The following is a 19,395-nucleotide window of genomic DNA, read 5'->3' as shown; positions in this document are numbered from 1 at the left end:
CTGTACCGCATGTCTTTGGACTGTGGGGGAAACCGGAGCACCCGGAGGAAACCCACGCGAAGGCAGGGAGAACATGCAAACTCCACACAGAAACGCCAACTAAGCCGAGGTTCGAACCAGCGACCCAGCGACCTTCTTGCTGTGAGGCGACAGCACTACTTACTGCGCCACTGCCTCGCCCTCAATTTAATTAATATTGTACTTAATTTTAGACTTAACTATCTGTATATTATTTCTTATATTGTTTAACTACTAAACAAAAAAATACACCTGACAAAGCAGAGATCAGGGTCTCAAAATCCAGTTCATAACTGTAAATAAAAAGCAATCACAAAATACAAACCCTTTTAAATAACAAATATTTTCTACAAAGATGTTTCGACTGTCATAATATGTGATATTTGATGTCGTCTTTCACTGAAGACTTGTCAAAGCAGTTCTCATGTCACTCCTGACAATATTCTGGAACCGAACCAATGTCTAGTCAATTATCGTAAATGCTGTTTTATTCTGGCACTAACCGTCCAGACACACCTCTTTTCAAAACTTTATTGGCCTATATATTCCCACGGATCTTCAAAGACAATGGCACTTTGTAAGGATCCTTAACAAAAGCAGAGTTTGGTACCTTCACCCTCACTGCATTAATTATCCAGCACGAGTAGAGAGCAGCATATTGTTGGGTCAAAGAGCAGATATATGAAGACACGTCCTTCACATTCAGTAAAATGTCCTTTAGAGGGATCATGAAGTCCTTTTCTTTATGCAACAACAAGATGTTCCCTATTAAAAGCCTTCATGCCATTAAAAGCGCATCTATTCGTCTTTCATTCATTCGGCTTAGTCCCTTCATTTAATAGAGATCACCACAGCGGAATGACTGTGGAGTCATGCATACACTCTCACACAGTCAGTTTTGTTTACCCAACTCACCTATAGCGCATGTGTTTGGACTGTGGGGGAAACCCGAAGGAAACCCACGCCAACACGGGGAGAACATGCAAACTCCACACAGAAATGCCAACTGACCCAGCCAGGACTTGAACCAGCAACCTTCTTGCTGTGAGGCAACAGTTCTAACCACTGATACACCGTGTCTCCTTTATATTTTATGTGACGTACACATATAAATTTCATAAGATCGACTCTTATGACTGGTTTTGTGGCTCAGGGTCCCAAATTTGGCCGATCAAACGTTTTGCATAATAATACCATTTCCTCACACAGGTTTTGTGGTTAGTGAAATTTCGAGGACATGACTGTGAGGTCATGAATGTGAGGTCAGATAGTTCCCCTTACAATTTTAAGAGCAAAATCCAGTCATCATAACTCAAAGTTACACAACTGCCCAATTGAGGGTGAAAAACCACCCCACACAGATTTTGCCGTTCAGTGAAATTTGGAGTCATTGTATTTTGCATGCACAAAAGTTTTGCATGAGGGCAGTAAAAGTTCACTCTACTGTTGATTGGAAAGCATTTTTGTCTTCAAACCAGACAATTTAAATGCTTTAAATCTGCATGAGTAGCATATTCATCCTCACACAGAACTCCGGATGTCAGGCATTCCCATTTAAACAAATAGACGTAGCATGTGAAAGCAATGGTAAACGTGACTGCACCTTTAAAATCTTATATATGATGGTTCGAAAAGTCCAAATATTAATAAAATCACCCCAAAACTAGCTAAGCTAAAAAAAAAAATATATATATATATATATATATATATATATATATATATATATATATATATATATATATATATATATATATATTTATATATATATATATATATATATTTATATATATATATATATATATATATATATTTATTTATATATATATATATATATATATATATTTATTATTTTATATATATATATATATATATATATATATATATATATATATATATATATATATATATATATATATATTTTTTTTTTTTTTTTTTTTTTTTTTCTCCTTTAGCGGCAGTCTTTGACCTTGGGTCACATCCCTGAGTAAGTAGTCTTCGAATTGACTTTCTGCTTATTATAAAGAGGTTGAAGGTGGTTTCTTTCCAGATCTTCCTACTGGTGATTTATTCCTCTTGATGCTGCTTTTGAAGCCCTGTCCTGCCATGAAGTAGAGGATGGGGTCAATGCAGCTGTTGGCGCTTGCCAGAGGTCGAGTGATCTTATAGGCCATGCTGGCGATCTCCAACATCGAGCAGCTCACCTGTTTATCCAGGTAGCGAAAGCCGTAGTATATACTGCGGTTCACATGGAAAGGCAAGAAGCACAGCATGAACGCCACAAGCACAATTATAATCATCTTCACCGACTTCTGCTTGGATTTCTGCGACATTGGACCATCGCCAACACCTGGCTCACGAAGTTTCTTAACCATCATCGCGTTGCAGACTAACACGACCCCAAACGGCAGGACAAAGAGCAGGAGCATCACCACCGAGCTGTAGACCAGAAAATCATTGAAGAGCTCCTTGCTTGTCGTGTCATAGCAAACCATCGTATCGCTTTTCATCCTGGAGAAATAAAGGATCGGGGCTTGGAAGATGAGCATCGTTGCCCAAATGCACAACGAGATGAAACGAGCACGACGGGCATTCGTCCAGGACAAAGACCGCACCGGATGGCAGACGCCTATGAATCTGTGCACGCTGATGCAGCTGAGGAACAGGATGCTTCCGTAGAGGTTTGTGTAGAAGAGAAAGCGGATTAATTTACACATCAGTTCACCAAACGGCCATGCGTTCTCATCGGCGTAGTAGTAGATTAAAAACGGAAGAGTGAGGATGTAGAGCGTGTCACAGGCGTTGAGATTGATCATGTAGATGGTGTTGGGCTTCCACTGTTTGGTTCGAAATAAGATGACGTACATGGCGGTGATGTTCAGTCCCAGGCCGAACACGAACACCAGACTGTAGCTCACCGGGAGGAGAATGTACTTGAAAGTCTCATCGAATATACAGGAGTACAGATCGCTGGCATTGGCGATGGTAGTGTTGTTGAATGTGGCCATCGTGATCCAGATCTGCAGAAGACAAATGCAATTAAATCAGTCATATCAATGTAAGCAATGAGGTATGAGTTAAACGGGATCTATTATGCACAAATCACTTTTATAAGGGGTTGAAACACAGTTGTGCAGCAGCAGTGTGTGAATATAACCAGCTTCTAATGGTAGAAAAATTATTAATTTATGTTTTTATAATCACACTTGATGTAAAGAAATACTTTGATTGACATTCTCCCTTTGTACATGTCATCAGAGAGGGAAAGCCCCGCCCACTAGTGACAATCTCCCTCATTAGCATAGGATGTTAGTCTTGTTTTTGAATCTGCTGCTATGCTAACACCAGTGGTGTAAAGTAACTGATTACAAATACCCAAATAACAGTAATTGAGTAGTTTTTCTCAAAAATAAGTAGTTTTAAAAATGTCTACTTTTACTCTTCCTTGAGTACATTTTTAGTGCTGTATCTGTACTTTCCTTCAGCCTGCAGTCACTACTTTATTTCTGTCTTGTCTTTGGTGATTGGCTAAAGTAGAAAAATCAGACCTGTGATTCCTGTCCAATCAAATCGCACATAGAAAGTAAATCACATGATACTGAACAACATCAACACATGGGCGCTTTATAAATGCAGCAAACCTTTTAGAAGCATTAAAAATGTCCAAGAAGTTTTAATAGGCTGGATGTCTCTGATGAGAAAATAGATGTCGACTGTAAAAAAAAAAAAAAAAAAAAGGATGTCGACTGTATGATGACTGAAATCACCAAACAGCCTCCTTAAACAATCACTAAATGGAACGAAAGAAAAATGGAAGAAAGGACCAAACGAAGGAAGGACTGAACTAATGAAGGAAGGAAGGATTCAAGGAAGGACTGAACCAACTAAGGAAGGAACGAACAAAGGACCTAATGAGGGAAGGAACAAAATTATGAATGGAAGAACGAATGAATGAGCGAACAAACAAATGGAGGAAGGACCAAAGAAATGAAGGAAGGAATGAATAAAGGAAGGAAAGAACAAGGGGCCTAATGAAGAAAAGAACAAAATTATAAATGGAAGAACGAATGAATGAGCGAACAAATGAAGGGAGGAAGGACCAAAGAAATGAAGGACGGAATGAACAAATGAATAAAGGAAGGAAAAAACAAGGGGCCTAATGAAGAAAGGAACAAAAATAAAAATGAACGAACGAACAAAAGACCAAATGAATGAAGTAAAGATTCAAGGAAGAACTGAACAAACTAAGAAAGGAACGAACAAAGGACCTAATGAAGGGAGGAACAAAAATATGAATGAGTGAACAAATGAAGGGAGGAACGAAGGAAGGACAGAATGAATGAAGGAACAAACAAATTAAAGAATGAAGGAGAGAGCAAACAAACAATGGAAAAAAGTTAGAAGGAACAAACCAATATAGGAAGATTACTAAATGCACTACAGAATGTTACGTTTACACATCACTGCATAAACTGCATGTAAATGCAAAACAACTTTTTATGGTGTAATATTCAATACTCGCTACTCTTGAGTACTTTTAAAATGCCTACTTTTTACTCATACTTTGAGTAATATTTACAACAGATACTTTTACTCTACTCGCACTACATTTTTGTGCAAGTAATGGTACTTTTACTTAAGTATGATTTTTCAGTACTCTTTCCACCACTGGCTAACACACAGGCATGTAGCTCCACCCTCTTTTGAGAATTTAAAGCAAATTTTCATTTAAATTTAAAGCGACAGTCACCAAAAAGACACAATTGCAATCTAAGCCTAAAGGAGTCTGTTTCAAAAAGTTATTTATAACTTTTTTTGATTAAAAATTTACATTATTTATGGGGCATTTTGAGCTAAAATGTCACATGCACACTCGGACATCTGATACTTATTTTATGTCTTGTATAATGGAGAATAATAGGTGCCCTTCATTATTTTTGATCCCCAGCCTCTGTGGCTAGTAGTTTTCCAACATTACTAGCCACTCGCCATTTTCACTAGCCACACTTTTCTTGTTGGGGAAATATATTTTGCTTAAATTTGACTTTGACATGCTAAATGACTTGATTTAGATGTTGTTATGTCCACATGCCTTCTCATTCATTTGACTTCTTGTGTGTATTGTGTATTAGCTCGCTCAGTGTGCATGAGCAAATGGGTTGTGTCGCAATGCAATCAGTTTTTTATTTCACAGGACTTTTCAGGGCTTAAAATTAAGGTTCTATCAAAATTATCTCTGACCCCACCAGATAAGTATTTCTTAGCCACAATGCACTTTTTAATTCAATAAAATAAAAAAAAAATAAAAAGTAAAAAAAAAAAATAAAAAAACATCTGGATCCAAATCCAGACATCTAAAAAATAGTTAATGTAATGTATCTAAAATATGCACAGTAATCTGTCCTGGCTAAAATCCCAGATCAGCAGTTAACTACACATAAACGGGGAGCAATCTCCCATTAAAGCAGTGTTATTGTAAATAAATCAAAATTAAAGCATATTAACAAAATAACTGTAAGCAAGAGAAAGCAGGTAAAACATACCATGTTTGATAATGAAAGGATGTTCACTTGCACACGGTTAATGTTCGGCCTAATAATAATCTCTTCTTAGAATAATTGAAATGAAAGCAGTGACCACTACTGCTTACAAAAAAAGATGTGTATTTTTGATCTTGAGCTCTTGAAAGCAGCAGGACTGTGGGTGCACGATCATCGCTCTTTGTTCAGTGTATTTCAAAGGAAACCTATCGCACCAGTTGTGCTTCCTCTAGGCACGGTTGCTTTACGCAAGAAAACGGGAGCACACGTGCGCTTTTTATCAGTTGCGCGCTCCACATTAGCTGTTGATCATGCTGTATTCACCATTCTTTTGCTCGCGCGAACAGTTATTTTTGTCAGTAGTGCTGCTTGCTTCAGGATTCTTATATCACATTTGCACGAATATTGGGCCATGCTTATTGTCGAACCCTTCATTTAAGAAAACTACAATTTTAAAATGATTTCCAACCAGCCAAAGTGGCTAGTGGAGGTGTCTGTCTAACCTGCCAGAGCTGAAATCTACTTGCATTTTGGGGGTTTTCAGGTGTTAATGTAAAGCCCTGGTCCACTTTAAGATTAAAGCAAGCCTAAAAAAAGAACACTTTATATTAATATGTGTATTTGTGTATTAAGATGTGTATTTTTAATCTTGAGCTCTTGAAAGCAGCAGGACTGTGGGTGCACGATCATCGCTCTTTGTCCAGTTTATTTCAAAGGAAACCTATCGCACCAGTTGCGCTTCCTCTAGGCACGGTTGCTTTGCGCAAGTAAACGGGAGCACGGGAAGCAAGCCTAAAAAAGACATTAATGTAACCCTTTACATTTGTAAGCAAATTAATTTGGTTAAATCGTGTTCCTGACAACACATTAAGCAATTTTCAATTTTTTTTTCCTTTCATAACCTGAAGTCATAATAAATAATAGTAGGGTCAATCAAACATTTTTTGTTAATTTAAAATCTGCCCATCATTGACAGTGTTATTAATTCAATATTTACGCAGTTATTTCATGTTTAAAACGTAACCACTAGGATATTATTACTGGTTGCAAAAAAAAAAAAAAGATAACAGTACATTGGATGGAAGAAAGTTCTCAGTGGATTCAGAGACATAAACAGGTCTATGTAATGGAAAAAAATAACTGCATGTCTACAAATAAAGACTGATATTTTTCTAAAGGAGTGGAAAAGTATTACGACATATTTAGAAATGTATATTTAGAGGTAATACTTAACCTATCATCACTACAACTACAATGCAAGACAACGTACAGTTGAAGTCAGAATTATTAGCCCCCCTGTTTATTTTTTCCCGGTTTTCTGTTTAAAAGAGAGCAGATTTTCTCAACACATTTCTAAACAATAGTTTTAATAACTCATCTCTAATAACTGATTTATTTTATCTTTGCCATGATGACAGTAAATAGTATTTGACTAGAAATTTTTCCGGACACTTCTATACAGCTTAAAGTGACATTTAAAGGCTTAACTAGGTTAATTAGGTTAACTACGCAGGTTAGGGTAATTAGGCAAGTTATTGTAACACTGGTTTGTTCTGGAGACTCATGAAAAAAAAGTCAGCTTAAAGGGGCTAATAAGTTTGGCCTTAAAATGTTTTTTTTTTTAAATGTATAAAAAAATTGTTTTTCCCGAAATAAACCAAATAAGACTTTCTCCAGACATAGTATTATCAGACATACTGTGAAAATTTCCTTGCTCTGTTAAACATCATTTGGAAAATATTAAAGAAAAGAAAAACTAATTCAAAGGGGGGCTAAAACGTCTGACTTCAACTGTATATTTAGAGGTTACTTAACCTATTATCACTACAGCTACAATGCATCACAACGTAACTTAATGTACAAATGCATCCCCTGTAAAGTAATTATGATGGCAATACCTTCTATTTATTTTTATTCAATTTTATTATTTTCTTTTAATTGATTTTTAAAAAATCTAATTTCATTATTACTTTTTCATGTATCCCCTCATCTGTAAGGGGTTAAATTGTTGGGGAACGGGTTGTTTTGTAAAAAAATATATTAAAAAATCTTAAATAAAAAGTAAAAAAAAATAAATAAATAAAACTTAATCACTGTGGTTTAAAAACATAAAAATAAGGGTCGCTTCTCCTGGGGGAAAAAATGTTGGGAACCACTTGGTTAAAGAAATAGTAGAGCCAAAAATACATGTCATCATTTACTCTATCAGTGTATTTATTATCAGTATCTATTGAACACAAAAGAGGATATTTTGAAGACTGCCAGGTAGAAAATAGTGAGGAAAAGAATTACTAGTAACTCCCAGTAATCAGCATTCTTCAAATTATCTTCTGTTGTGTTCATCGAAAGAAACTCAAATAGGTTTTGAAGAAGTGAAGGGGAGTAAATGATTGCAGAATTTTTTTTTTTTTTTTTGGATAACTATTCTTTTAAGGCTGTAAGGAATGACTTGATTCATCTTTTTCCACACTCATAGTTTATTCCCACAGTCATGGTTTATTAATAACCATTTGCATGCATTTGATTTTATTTAAATGCATTTAAGGTAAGGATATTTTCAAAATGTTCACACTGAGCTGATGATTGTTTATAAAGCTTGTTCGGCATGCTGTCCCGGGAGAAAGCCCTAAGCTCATAAGATGCTCGAGCCCGGGGCTCCCTCCCGTTTGCAAGGCGAGAGGGGAGTTTGAGCTCAGGTAGATATGGAGAACTCCCCTGCTGTAGTAGCTAATGAACAGATAGTGATTGCTCTTAAGAGATGACCATTTACTACACAGCAAAATCTTCTGTGTGAAATTTACTCAGTTCAGAAAGAATTTGTTCCCTTTTTTTAATAAGGCAAACAGGTTAGTAAAGCTGCTGTTTGTGGAGTTGCTCATTGATCAAGTTGATCCTCTGCTGAAATTTTGAGAGATTCAATGTATTATATTTCAGCTGATTTCATCTAAGGCTGTGACTAAAGTCAGTAGTATTTTTTCTATGTCTCTTCTGTGTTTCTGATTTGTATTAGCAGGTGTTTATAATCAGTCCCCAATCATCACCTAATTAATCATTTCATTATCTCATTAACTTGAGTAACATTAACTCAATTTAGAGAGGGAATACTATCTAGACCAGTGGTTTTTAAACTGTGGTACGCAAGTTGCCTTCTAGTGGTACACGGAGGAATAAAATATGTCATGTATATGTGCTACATATATTTCAAAATTTATCAAAAATGATGTATATAATATGCCATACATGACATATAGACTATACTTCTGAGGTAATCTGCCACGTTTTTTTAGCTGTGCAGAGTTGTTGCTGCTTTACTGGGCCTACTACGCTTCTGTATTTCAATACTGCTCATTTTAGTGGTACTTGGAGAGACACATTTTTTTTTTTCTGAGGTGGTACTTGAGAAAAAAAGTTTGAGAACCACTGATCTAGACTGAGTAAATTTTACTCAGAGGATTTTGCTGTGATGTCTATGATGCCGATTTGGATTAGTCAATTAACTTAGGTTGCATGTTTTTTGACGATGGGAGGAAACCGGAGGAATCCCACGTGAGCACGGGGAGAACATGTAAACTCCACACAGAAACGTCGGCTGGCTTGGTATGGACTAGAACCAGTGACGTTCTTGCTGTGAGGCAACAGTGCTAACCACTGGGCCACCGTGCCACCCATCTAGGAAAGGAGGAGGAGGTAGGGGTGGAAGGGGGGATTCTTTAAAATGAAGATGGCTGTCATATGGAACTTGAGGTACTTAGGAATCGTCTGATTGGTCAATCATAAACTGAATAATGCAGTTAATAAGCATTAATAAGCACGTGATCCTCTCGAAATTAGTTTATAAAAAAAACTTCACTTATTGAGAAGCTTAATAAATTGGTTAACAGGCTCAAATTAAGTTTTAGAAACAGGAAAAAATCTGATATTTGAGGAAATTTATCATATGGGGTAGTACAATAGATTCCTGGCTTTTTTTTTTTTTAGAGAGACCTTCACATGCAAGGCGTTCTGGGATGTTGCAGATTTGCAACATTGGCCCAGTGTGGTAATTAGACACTGACGACTGAATATGATATGAACAATAACTTTTTATATACAACTTTTCAAACAATGTAACAAATTGCTTTTCTGTGGCAGAACAACAACAAAAACAATATGGGATCCAAATCCAATGTCTCAAATCCTCATTGAGTAGGTCATGTTTCCAAGTCACTTGTCATGTGGTACTCCAAGAAACTTTTTTTTGTGTGTGTCATCTGGTGAGCATGTGGGGAAACTGTTTGCTGCAAATTGACAAACAAGTACTGCAGTGGTACTTCTGAGTAAAAAAACTCATACAACATGTATCTGGAGTAATAAGGTTAATTTTTAACTGTTGCAAATCTGCAACGCCTCCCTTGAGAGGGTTAATTGTAATAATAATCATTGCATTCATTCATTTAAACATTCATTCATTTTCTTTTCGGTTTAGTCCCTTTATTAATCTGGGGTCACCACAGTGGAATGAACCGCCAACTTATCCAGCACACGTTTTACGCAGCGGATGCCCTTCCAGCTGCAACCCATCCCTGGAAAACATCCATACACACACATTCACACACATAGACTACGGACAATTTTAGCCCACCCAGTTCACTTGTACCGCATGTCTTTGGACTTGTGGGGGAAACCGAAGCACCCGGAAGAAACCCACCCCAAATCGGGGAGAACATGTAAACTCCACACAGAAATGCCAACTAAACCAGCCGAGGCTCAAACCAGCAACCTTCTTGCTGTAAGGCGAACGTGCTACCCACTCCACCACTGTGCAGCCTTCACTTAAACAGCACATGCAATATTAATAGCCATGCAACAAGTAATATTCAGTAACCTGCATTAATATAAGATATTCAAATAATATAATATAAACATCTTATTGTAAATTTTGTGACCAATTTTTTAAAAGTTTGTCTCACTAACAAACATGCAATGCATTACATTTATTAGACTATATTGAAAATGTGTAATACAAAAACATGGAAACCCAATTCTAGCAATGCATACATCTAAACGTAACACTAAATATGGTGGCCAGAAATCATAAAGCAATCATACAATAGGAATTTTGGCATATTCTGTGAAAGATCAGCGTGTATTAGCTTTAGTACACCAGAGTTTCTGTAACCTTCTGTTATTAACTGAGTGTTTGCAAGTGTTTCACAGTTGTTTTACAGAGCCTAAGGCAGAAAATGAGCACTAAACGGTAGTTCTGGCATAGTCACACACCCCTTACAGTGCTTACATTGCTGCAAGAAATGCATATGGATCAGTGAAGCTAAACAAAGTAGCTGAGAACTGTGGATTTCCTCAGAACTTCTTCCAGTTATTCTTGTAAACGTTATCTGTATCGGATTGTAATTGATATTCACAACTATTGGAACGAAGCAATCAGACATCTTGAAGGATATATAGTAAAAAGATTACTAATGCATAATTTAGGTGCTTTTCCTTTGGATTTAATGAATAAAATAATTGTTTTTTTCACACTGGAAGCTATTGAAAAGGCCTTAAATGCATCAAATAATAGTTAAAATAACTCAAAGTACTGGAATGAAGCAATCAGACATTTGTATATATATATATATATATATATATATATATATATATATATATTTATATTTATATATATATATATATATATATATATATATATATATGTGTGTGTGTGTGTGTGTGTGTGTGTGTGTGTGTGTGTATATATTTATATATATGTGTGTGTGTGTGTGTATGTGTATGTGTATGTGTATGTATATATATATATATATATATATATATATATATATATATATATATATATATATGTATGTGTGTATATATATATGCATGTATGTGTGTGTGTGTGTGTGTCTGTGTGTGTGTATATATGTATATGTATGTATATATGTGTGTGTGTGTGTATGTATATATATATATATATATATATATATATATATATATATATGTGTGTGTGTGTGTGTATGTGTATATATATATATATATATATATATATATATATATATATATATATATATATATATATATATATATATATATATATATATATATATATATATTCATATATGTATATATATATATATATATATATATATATATATATATATATATATATATATATATATATATATATATATATATATGTTAATCAGATTATGAGTGTTACAAATGCATCATTTAGTTGCTATATTTTTGGATTGACATTTTAAAATAACTGTTTTAGGAAACACTTTACTGTGCAAAGTAAATAATCATTAAATGATAAAAACCCAATGCATTTCACACTGAAAGTTTACGGCAAAAAAATGCAAACGAAAGCATGCATGTCAATCTCAAATGTGTGTTCGATCAAGAGCAGACAAAAAAAATCCGACAACACCGAGGGTTTTGTAACTACATTTGTTCTATTTTGAAGTCTTAGTGTTGTCAGCTTTCAATTCAATTTCTTTTCCAACAGGTTAAACAGCTTATGCATGATCTCAAAGTCATGTAAAAGTTAAAGTAACTCACATAGATACTTTCATTGGTTTCTTCAGGAGTCTAAGCAGCACTTTTGCGTCCTCTCGGTTTGCATACCTACACAGACCTGCTCTACCTCTGCCAGTTTATTCTGTATGTCTGCACAGAGGGTGTGTTTACATGCCTGAGCCTGCTCTCATAGGCCACGGCATCAGCCAATAATATGCCATTCATTCAGAGAGACTCGAATAACATGAGGTTTACAACAGTTCCTTTAAGGTGACAGCTGAAGATCATATTTCAGGGTACACATTTGTTGCTTTACTCTTTTTGTTTACGTTTTCATGATGCATAATTTAAGTCCTTGCAAAATGATAACAAGATAGCATGCTAGTTTACAAATTTTTTTATGTTTTACAGAACAAAGATGATTGTAGATTTGAAATTAAATGATCACAGAGCTTTCATTTCTGGGCAAACTGTTCATTTAATAAGCTCATTGTTTGATTTATCTGCACTGAGAACTGAAAAATGTCCTTGTTTTGATTTATAACGTTTCCAAAAGAGCGCCCTTGGCAAAAACCCTGCAGCATCTGGCAAAGGAGAAAGGCGTATGCTAATTATCAATAATTAACGCCTTGGCTAAGAGTACAGCAAGAACCTGAAATTCATCTGCTCAGGGAGAATATGTGATTTGCTATATACAGTTACCCTTTGATTTCTTTTTTTTATATATTTCCCAAATAATGTTTAACAGGGCAAGGAAATTTTCACAGTATGTCTGATAATATTTTTTCTTCTGGAGAAAGTCTTATTTGTTTTATTTCGGCTAGAATAAAAGCAGTTTTTATTTTTTTAAACACCATTTTAAGGACAATATTATTAGCCTCTTTAAGCTAGTTTTTTTTTCTATACCACAGAACAAACCATCATTACACAATAACTTGCCTAATTACCCTAACCTGCCTAGTTAACCTAATTAACCTAGTTAAGCCTTTAAATGTCACTGTAAGCTGTATAGAAGTGTCTTGAAAAATATCTAGTCAAATATTATTTACTGTCATCATGGCAAAGATAAAATAAATCAGTTATTAGAGATGAGTTATTAAAACTATTATGATTAGAAACAGACATAAACAGGGGGGGCTATGGATTCAGGGAGGCTAATAATTCTGACTTCAGCTGTATACAGTATATTATATTATGTTCTTATTTTACAAGACATGCAGTCAAACAGGAGCACGGTGGCTTAAAAGTGGCACTGCTGCCACTCAGCAAGAAGGTCCCTGTGTTTCTGTGTAGAGTTTGCATGCTCTCCCCACGTGGGTTTCCTCCGGGTGCGAGAGAGAGACATTAAATATTTAATTATTTAATGTAAACGACTCAGAAAAACTTTAGTAAATACTCGGAGGGGATGAAATTACATCTAAACTGGCTGCACAATATTAGTACACTATTAGAAATGGGTAATCAACTCATTTGTATTATTTAAATCTACACATTTTATTCTTGTAATTATAACTTTTAGAGATATTTATAGAGTTTTTATTCCTCATGTATTTCTCATTTGCTGTATATTTTATTAATTTGATGGTCAATATATTACATATTTGATAGCTTAAATGCTTTGGCAATACTGTACAAAATGGCATGCCAATAAACTTGAATGAGAGATAGAGAGAAGTATATTTTACCTGTCAGTGGGTGCACACTGCTCCTATATTGCATAAAAGAGAAATGGTGTTTGTTTGTTTTTATATTTATGTCAGCAGTCTTTTTTAACTTTAACGCTTTATAAAGAAAAAGTTTAAAACAGATAACAATAAAAAAAAATGTTGTTTGTCGCATATAGTCAACTATTTATGTGATGTGGGCAAAAAGTGTGTTTCAATCTGGCTACCGCCGCAAGCATATTTCAATGTAGGAAGCACTGAAGCACGGAATAGTTGGTGGTTCATTCTGCTGTGGCAACCCCTGATAAATAAGGGACTAAGCCAAAGTAAAATAAATGAATGAATATGTAGTCAGGCTAGCATTTTACATAAAAAATAACATATTAGAAGTTTAATAAACATCCAGAATTATTACAAAAAAATATTTTATTCAAATTATAAAATTTAGCATATATTAAATATAAACATTGTTTAAAACATAGAATAATGTTGTGTTCCTATTATACAAGATGTGTAGTCATATCTAACATTTATATATATATATATATATATATATATATATATATATATATATATATATATATATATATATATATATATATATATACACATACACACACACACACACATACACACAGTAACATCTAAACATATACAGTATATACTGTTGCTTGTTTTTTTTTTTTCGATTCGTAATTTTCATTTAAAAACTTCACATAGTTATAAAACTATTAAATAAATGTAAAAAATAAATAGAAAAAAAATAATAAATAGAATATAAAAAAACTGCAGCTGCAAAGGCATTCACCCCATAACAAACATAAGAGTAATTGGCGGTTCATTCTACAGTGGCAAACACACACAATCATACACTATGGCCAATGTAGTTTATTCTATTCCCCTATAGTGCATGTGTTTGGACTTTGGGGGGAAACCCACGCCAACACGGGGAAAACATGCAAACTCCACACAAAAATGCCAAGTGGCCCAGCCGCGGCTTAAACCAGCGACCTTATTGTTGTGAGGCGACAGTGCTAATCACTGAGCCACCGTGCTGCCCCCAACACAAATCAGTTAAGTTAACTTAATTGTTTTTAGATATTTAAATGCATTGAACATAAAATAATTAAGCTGTCCCATCAAAAAACCTTTAGAATTGTGTTGTTTCAGCTCATTTTAAACAAGTAGTTTGAACAAGACATTGTTTGAGTGTTTATATTTACTGTGTTTATTACAACTAGAAATCCATTCACTCATTTTCCTGCGGCTGGGTCCCTTTATTAATCAGGGGTCGCCACAGTGGGATGAACCGCCAACTTATCCAGCATATGTTTTACACAGCTGATGCCCTTCCAGCCACAACCCAACACCGGGAAACACCCATACACTCTTGCATTCACACATACACTAGTGCCAGTTCAGTTTATCCAATTCACTTTAGTGCATGTGTTTGGACTGTGGGGAAAACCTGGAGCACCCTGAGGAAACCCACGCCAACACGGGGAGAACATGCGAACTCCACACAGAAATGCCAACTGACCTAGCTGGGCTCGAACCAGCGACCTTCTTGCGGTGAGGTGATTGTGCTACTCACTGCGTCACCGTGCTGCCACAACTAGAAATGTAATTTTTAATAATGTCATATATGAAAATATCTTAATGCACTGTAAACATGCTGAGTTCCACTATATCGATTTGTCCTGGGACAACATGAAGGAAATTAAGTTAACTTATTATTCATTCATTCATTTTCTTGTCGGCTTAGTCCGTTTATCAATTTGGGGTCGCCACAGCGGAATGAACCGCCAACTTATCCAACAAGTTTTTACGCAGCGGATGCCCTTCCAGCCACAACCCATCTCTGGGAAACATCCACACACATTCACACACACACTCATACACTACGGACAATTTAGCCTGCCCAATTCACCTGTACCGCATGTCTTTGGACTGTGGGGGAAACCGGAGCAAACCCACACGAAGGCAGGGAGAACATGCAAACTCCACACAGAAACGCCAACTGAGCCGAGGTTCAAACCAGCAACCTTCTTGCTGTGGGGCGACAGCACTACCTACTGCGCCACTGCCTCTCCCCAAGTTAACTTATTAGTTTTTACAAATTGAAGTGGATTAAACATAAAACAATTACGATGTCCCTAAAAACTCAAGAATTGTGTTGTTTCAGCTCATTTTAAATAAGTAGTTTGGACAAAAAGCAAACACCATTTTTGAGTGTGCTTAAATACAACTTGAAGCATATTGCTAGGTTTCCTACAATCCATTTTACAGTGCAAATATTCATCTTACTGACAAAACTCCTCAATAAATAAATGTTTTGTACTCACCTGTTCCTCTGTTTCTGTCAGGTGGAGTGCATCTATGAGATCTTCACCTCTTCAGACCTGCAGGAGGTCTGTCATTTTCCTCTGAGACTCAAAAGTAAGAAAGAACGGCTTGGTGTTTGATTGCTGTTTTACTCTCCACACAATACTGTATTAATAATTAGCCCTAGTCAGTGGAGTTATGAACCTGAGCTTAACTTTATGTGGTCAGTCTCCGAATCTGCACGTATACAACCAATGTGACACACTTGACTGAATTTATGTTCCTCATGATCAAAAACGTGCAAGGACGAATGGTTAAGTGCTTATTGTACTGTGGACTCAAGAATCACTTGAGTCCACAGTACAGCCACAAACAAATATGCTATAACTTTCATTTTAAATCGTTATAATTTTTGCACCTTACTAACTACACTTCCTGACAAAAGTCTTGTCGTCTATCCAAGTTTTAGGAACAGCAAATAATAACTTGACTTCTAGTTGATTATTTGGTATCAGAAGTGGCTTATATGAAAGGCAAAGGCCTCTAGATTACACTTATTTTACCAAAATAAAATAAGATCATGACTTGATTTTTAATTATTTCATCAGGACAGTAAGCTCTGACTTTGCTTAGACAAAAGTCTTGTCACTGAGCAGAAATAATGTCCAGTATAGAGTATAAAGTCATGAATGAAAATTGTGTGTGGCTCCATCATGAGCTTGGAGGACTGCATCCATACATCTCTGCAATGACTCAAATCACTGATTAATAAAGTCATCTGGAATGGCGAAGAAAGCGTTCCTGCAGGACTCCCAGAGTTCATCAAGACTCTTTGGATTCATCTTCAATGCCTCCTCCTTCATCTTAACCCCAGACATGCTCAATAATGTTCATGTCTGGTGACTGGGCTGGCCAATCCTGGAGAACCTTGAGCTTCTTTGCTTTCAGGAGCTTTGATGTGGAGGCTGAAGTATGAGAAGGAGCGCTATCCTGCTGGAGAATCTGTCTCTCCTGTGGTTTGTAATGTAATGGGCTGCACAAATGTCTTGATTCCTCAGGCTGTTGATGTTGATCATCCACTCTGCAGATCTCTCGCACGCCCCCATGCTGAATGTAACCCCAAACCATGATTTTTCCTTTACCAAACTTGACTGATTTCTGTGAGAATCTTGGTTCCATGCTGGCTCAAGTAGGTCTTCTGCAGTATTTGTGATGATTGGGATGCAGCTCAACAGATCGACCTTCTGCCACTTTTCCAAATGATCAACTAGAAGTCAACTTTGTCTAACTTTCCAAGGTTAAAAGTGCAATTCAAAAGCATAAACAAACAGGAAAAAATGTCAGCCATTTTAATAATAGAATAAAATATAGTAGGAATAAGTATGGTTTTTCGGTTTGCATAAATATATCTGTCAAATGGGGTGGAGAAACATGAGACTGAACACCCGCCGTGACCTACTCACACCCGCAGCTTGTGCAGGATGGACGTCCAGTGTTCTCCAGCCATCAGTGCCTAGACTGCAGCTCTGCAAAAGAAGGTTGGTCAGAGAAGAAATGGTGGTTCCTAACTGAGCTTGGTTTCTCTCAAGGTGTTTTTTCCTTCGATTTTTGTCAATCAGTAAAGTTTGTTCCTCACCACTGTCGCAACTGGCTTGCTTGGTTTGGGACTTGTGGAGCTTCAAATTGATGGATTTGCTTTTCAGTGTTAGGGCTCACAGCAGTAAAAATTAAAGCACACTGAGGTGAACTTTAACACTGAAAACTGGACTGACACTGCTTCAATTTACTAGAACTTCTATGTGAAGCTGCTTTGACACAATCTACATTGTAAAAGCGCTATAGAAATAAAGATGAATTGAATTTGAAAAATTAAACCCATTACTGTGCTTTTCTAAGTCATTTGAAACATTAAAACAGACATTTCACCATTATTTAATATACCTTCTGTGTATATTATTGACTTATATGTATATTAAATCCGTTTAAATGACTTATTTCTGCTGTGGTGACCCCTGATTAATGAAGGGACTAAGCCGAAAAGAAAACGAATGAATGAATTTCTTGACTATTAGTTTTTTTTTTCATTCAAATACTTGGTTATTCCAATCCAAATATGGGTGAAATATGAACAAACCCAAAAACTGGCTTAAATTTGGTCTATTAATTTAGCTTAAAAATTAACCCAGAATTGTTTTTGTCAATATTTAAGTCCTAGGTTGAAACAACACAGCCTTTTTAAAAGAGTCTAATAATTTAAGATTCATTCATTCATTTTCTTTTTTGGCTTAGTCCCTTTATTCATTAAGGGTCACTACAGCGGAATGAACCACCAACTTATCCAGCATATGTTTTACAAAGCAGATGCCCTTGCAGCTGCAACCCAGTACTGGGAAGCATCCATACACACTCATTCACACACACTCATACACTACATCCAATTTAGTTTATCAATTCCCCTATAGCGCATGTGTTTGTACTGTGGGGCAAGCAGAGGAAACCCACGCCAACACGGGGAGAACATGCAAACTCCACACAGAAATAACCCAGCTGGGACTCAAACCAGCGACCTTCTTGCTGTGAGGTGACCACCGAGCCACCATGTCACTGTAATTTAATATTTTTAGTATATATTTTAGAGTCTCTAATTAAATTTGCAACTCTTGTCAGAATAAATCCTAATTTAATTTGTTTTCATTATTTGGATGAATAACTTTACTACGGCCAAGGCGTAGATCATGAATATTAATAGCTCTTCCATCAACGTTGGCGCATTCTCGAACTGTCCAATCATCTTATCTTCTTAATATTCAAATAACCATCTGACCGTTACAAGCGCACGCGCTTTAGCCAATCAGGAAAGCACAGTGAGCGAACGTCCCGTTACGTAATTAATATTAATGAGCTAAACCCTCGTCGTAGTAGATATCGTGCAGCGGGGTTACGCTTGTCCGTTCCGCGGCGCTGTTGGACTGGATTTCACGCTTCGAGGCTGTTCTTTGGAGGCATATTCTCTCTTTTATTACTTTCTCCCCTGATCCGCAGTGTTTGTTGAGCGTCTGCCTGACTGGACCTGCTTCATCATGGCCGTCTGAATCCAGAGCCGAACGCCAGTGTGATCCCCGTTTTCTCAGTCATCCACCCCGATCGCGCTGGGAATCATTTCTTTGGGATTTTACTTCATTTGTGCCAATGTTCAAACATGCAGCCTCCGCCAAGAAAGGTAAGAAAATCGTCGTTTTGTAACAATGTGTGTATTTCTTATAAGAATGTACATTGTTATGTCGTTGCAACTTTGTGTCAAAGCCGCGGTTTGTTTTGAAACAATGTGCGGGTTTGTATTTTGCAGCGGAAACAAT

The 19,395-nt window shown here is 36.1% G+C and overlaps 2 protein-coding genes and 1 long non-coding RNA gene across 10 annotated transcripts in view; 1 reads left to right on the top strand and 2 right to left on the bottom strand.

Moving 5' to 3' along the window:
• The window catches only part of LOC141378793 (uncharacterized), a 359,890-nt gene that overhangs the window by 236,620 nt on the left and 103,875 nt on the right, over positions 1-19,395 (bottom strand). The gene's annotated exons all lie outside the window — the stretch shown is intronic.
• p2ry2.1 (purinergic receptor P2Y2, tandem duplicate 1) lies at positions 1,962-16,320 on the bottom strand. 2 transcript variants are annotated; one of them, XM_073930181.1, is made up of 2 exons: positions 16,060-16,320; positions 1,962-3,035 (listed from the first exon to the last, which is right to left on the bottom strand). In XM_073930181.1, the coding sequence occupies exon 2, from the start codon at positions 3,021-3,023 to the stop codon at positions 2,034-2,036; it is 990 nt and encodes a 329-aa protein (XP_073786282.1). In that variant the 5' UTR covers positions 3,024-3,035; positions 16,060-16,320; the 3' UTR covers positions 1,962-2,033. The 2 variants fall into 2 exon arrangements, with proteins under 2 accessions (XP_073786282.1, XP_700330.3); XM_695238.11 differs by lacking the exon at positions 16,060-16,320 and adding an exon at positions 12,093-12,170.
• Positions 19,080-19,395, top strand: part of fchsd2 (FCH and double SH3 domains 2) — a 186,517-nt gene continuing 186,201 nt past the window's right edge. For all 7 annotated transcript variants that reach the window (XR_012394170.1, XR_012394169.1, XR_012394167.1 and 4 more), the window contains exon 1: positions 19,080-19,259. Coding sequence is in view for 2 of the 7 variants with exons in the window: in XM_073930164.1 (XP_073786265.1) it covers positions 19,239-19,259 (21 nt within the window). In the remaining 5 variants the exon portion in view is untranslated. The remainder of the gene's footprint in view (positions 19,260-19,395) is intronic.

Source organism: Danio rerio, chromosome 18 (assembly GCF_049306965.1).
Source record: "Danio rerio strain Tuebingen ecotype United States chromosome 18, GRCz12tu, whole genome shotgun sequence".
Taxonomy (NCBI): domain Eukaryota; kingdom Metazoa; phylum Chordata; class Actinopteri; order Cypriniformes; family Danionidae; genus Danio; species Danio rerio.
The sequence above is the reverse complement of the archived record's forward strand: the minus strand, read 5'-3'. Positions and strand labels throughout refer to the sequence as shown.

Bases quoted from the DNA above. Each gene is read 5' to 3' on its own strand.
- p2ry2.1 (XM_073930181.1), bottom strand. From the start codon at position 3,023: ATGGCCACATTCAACAACACTACCATCGCCAATGCCAGCGATCTGTAC.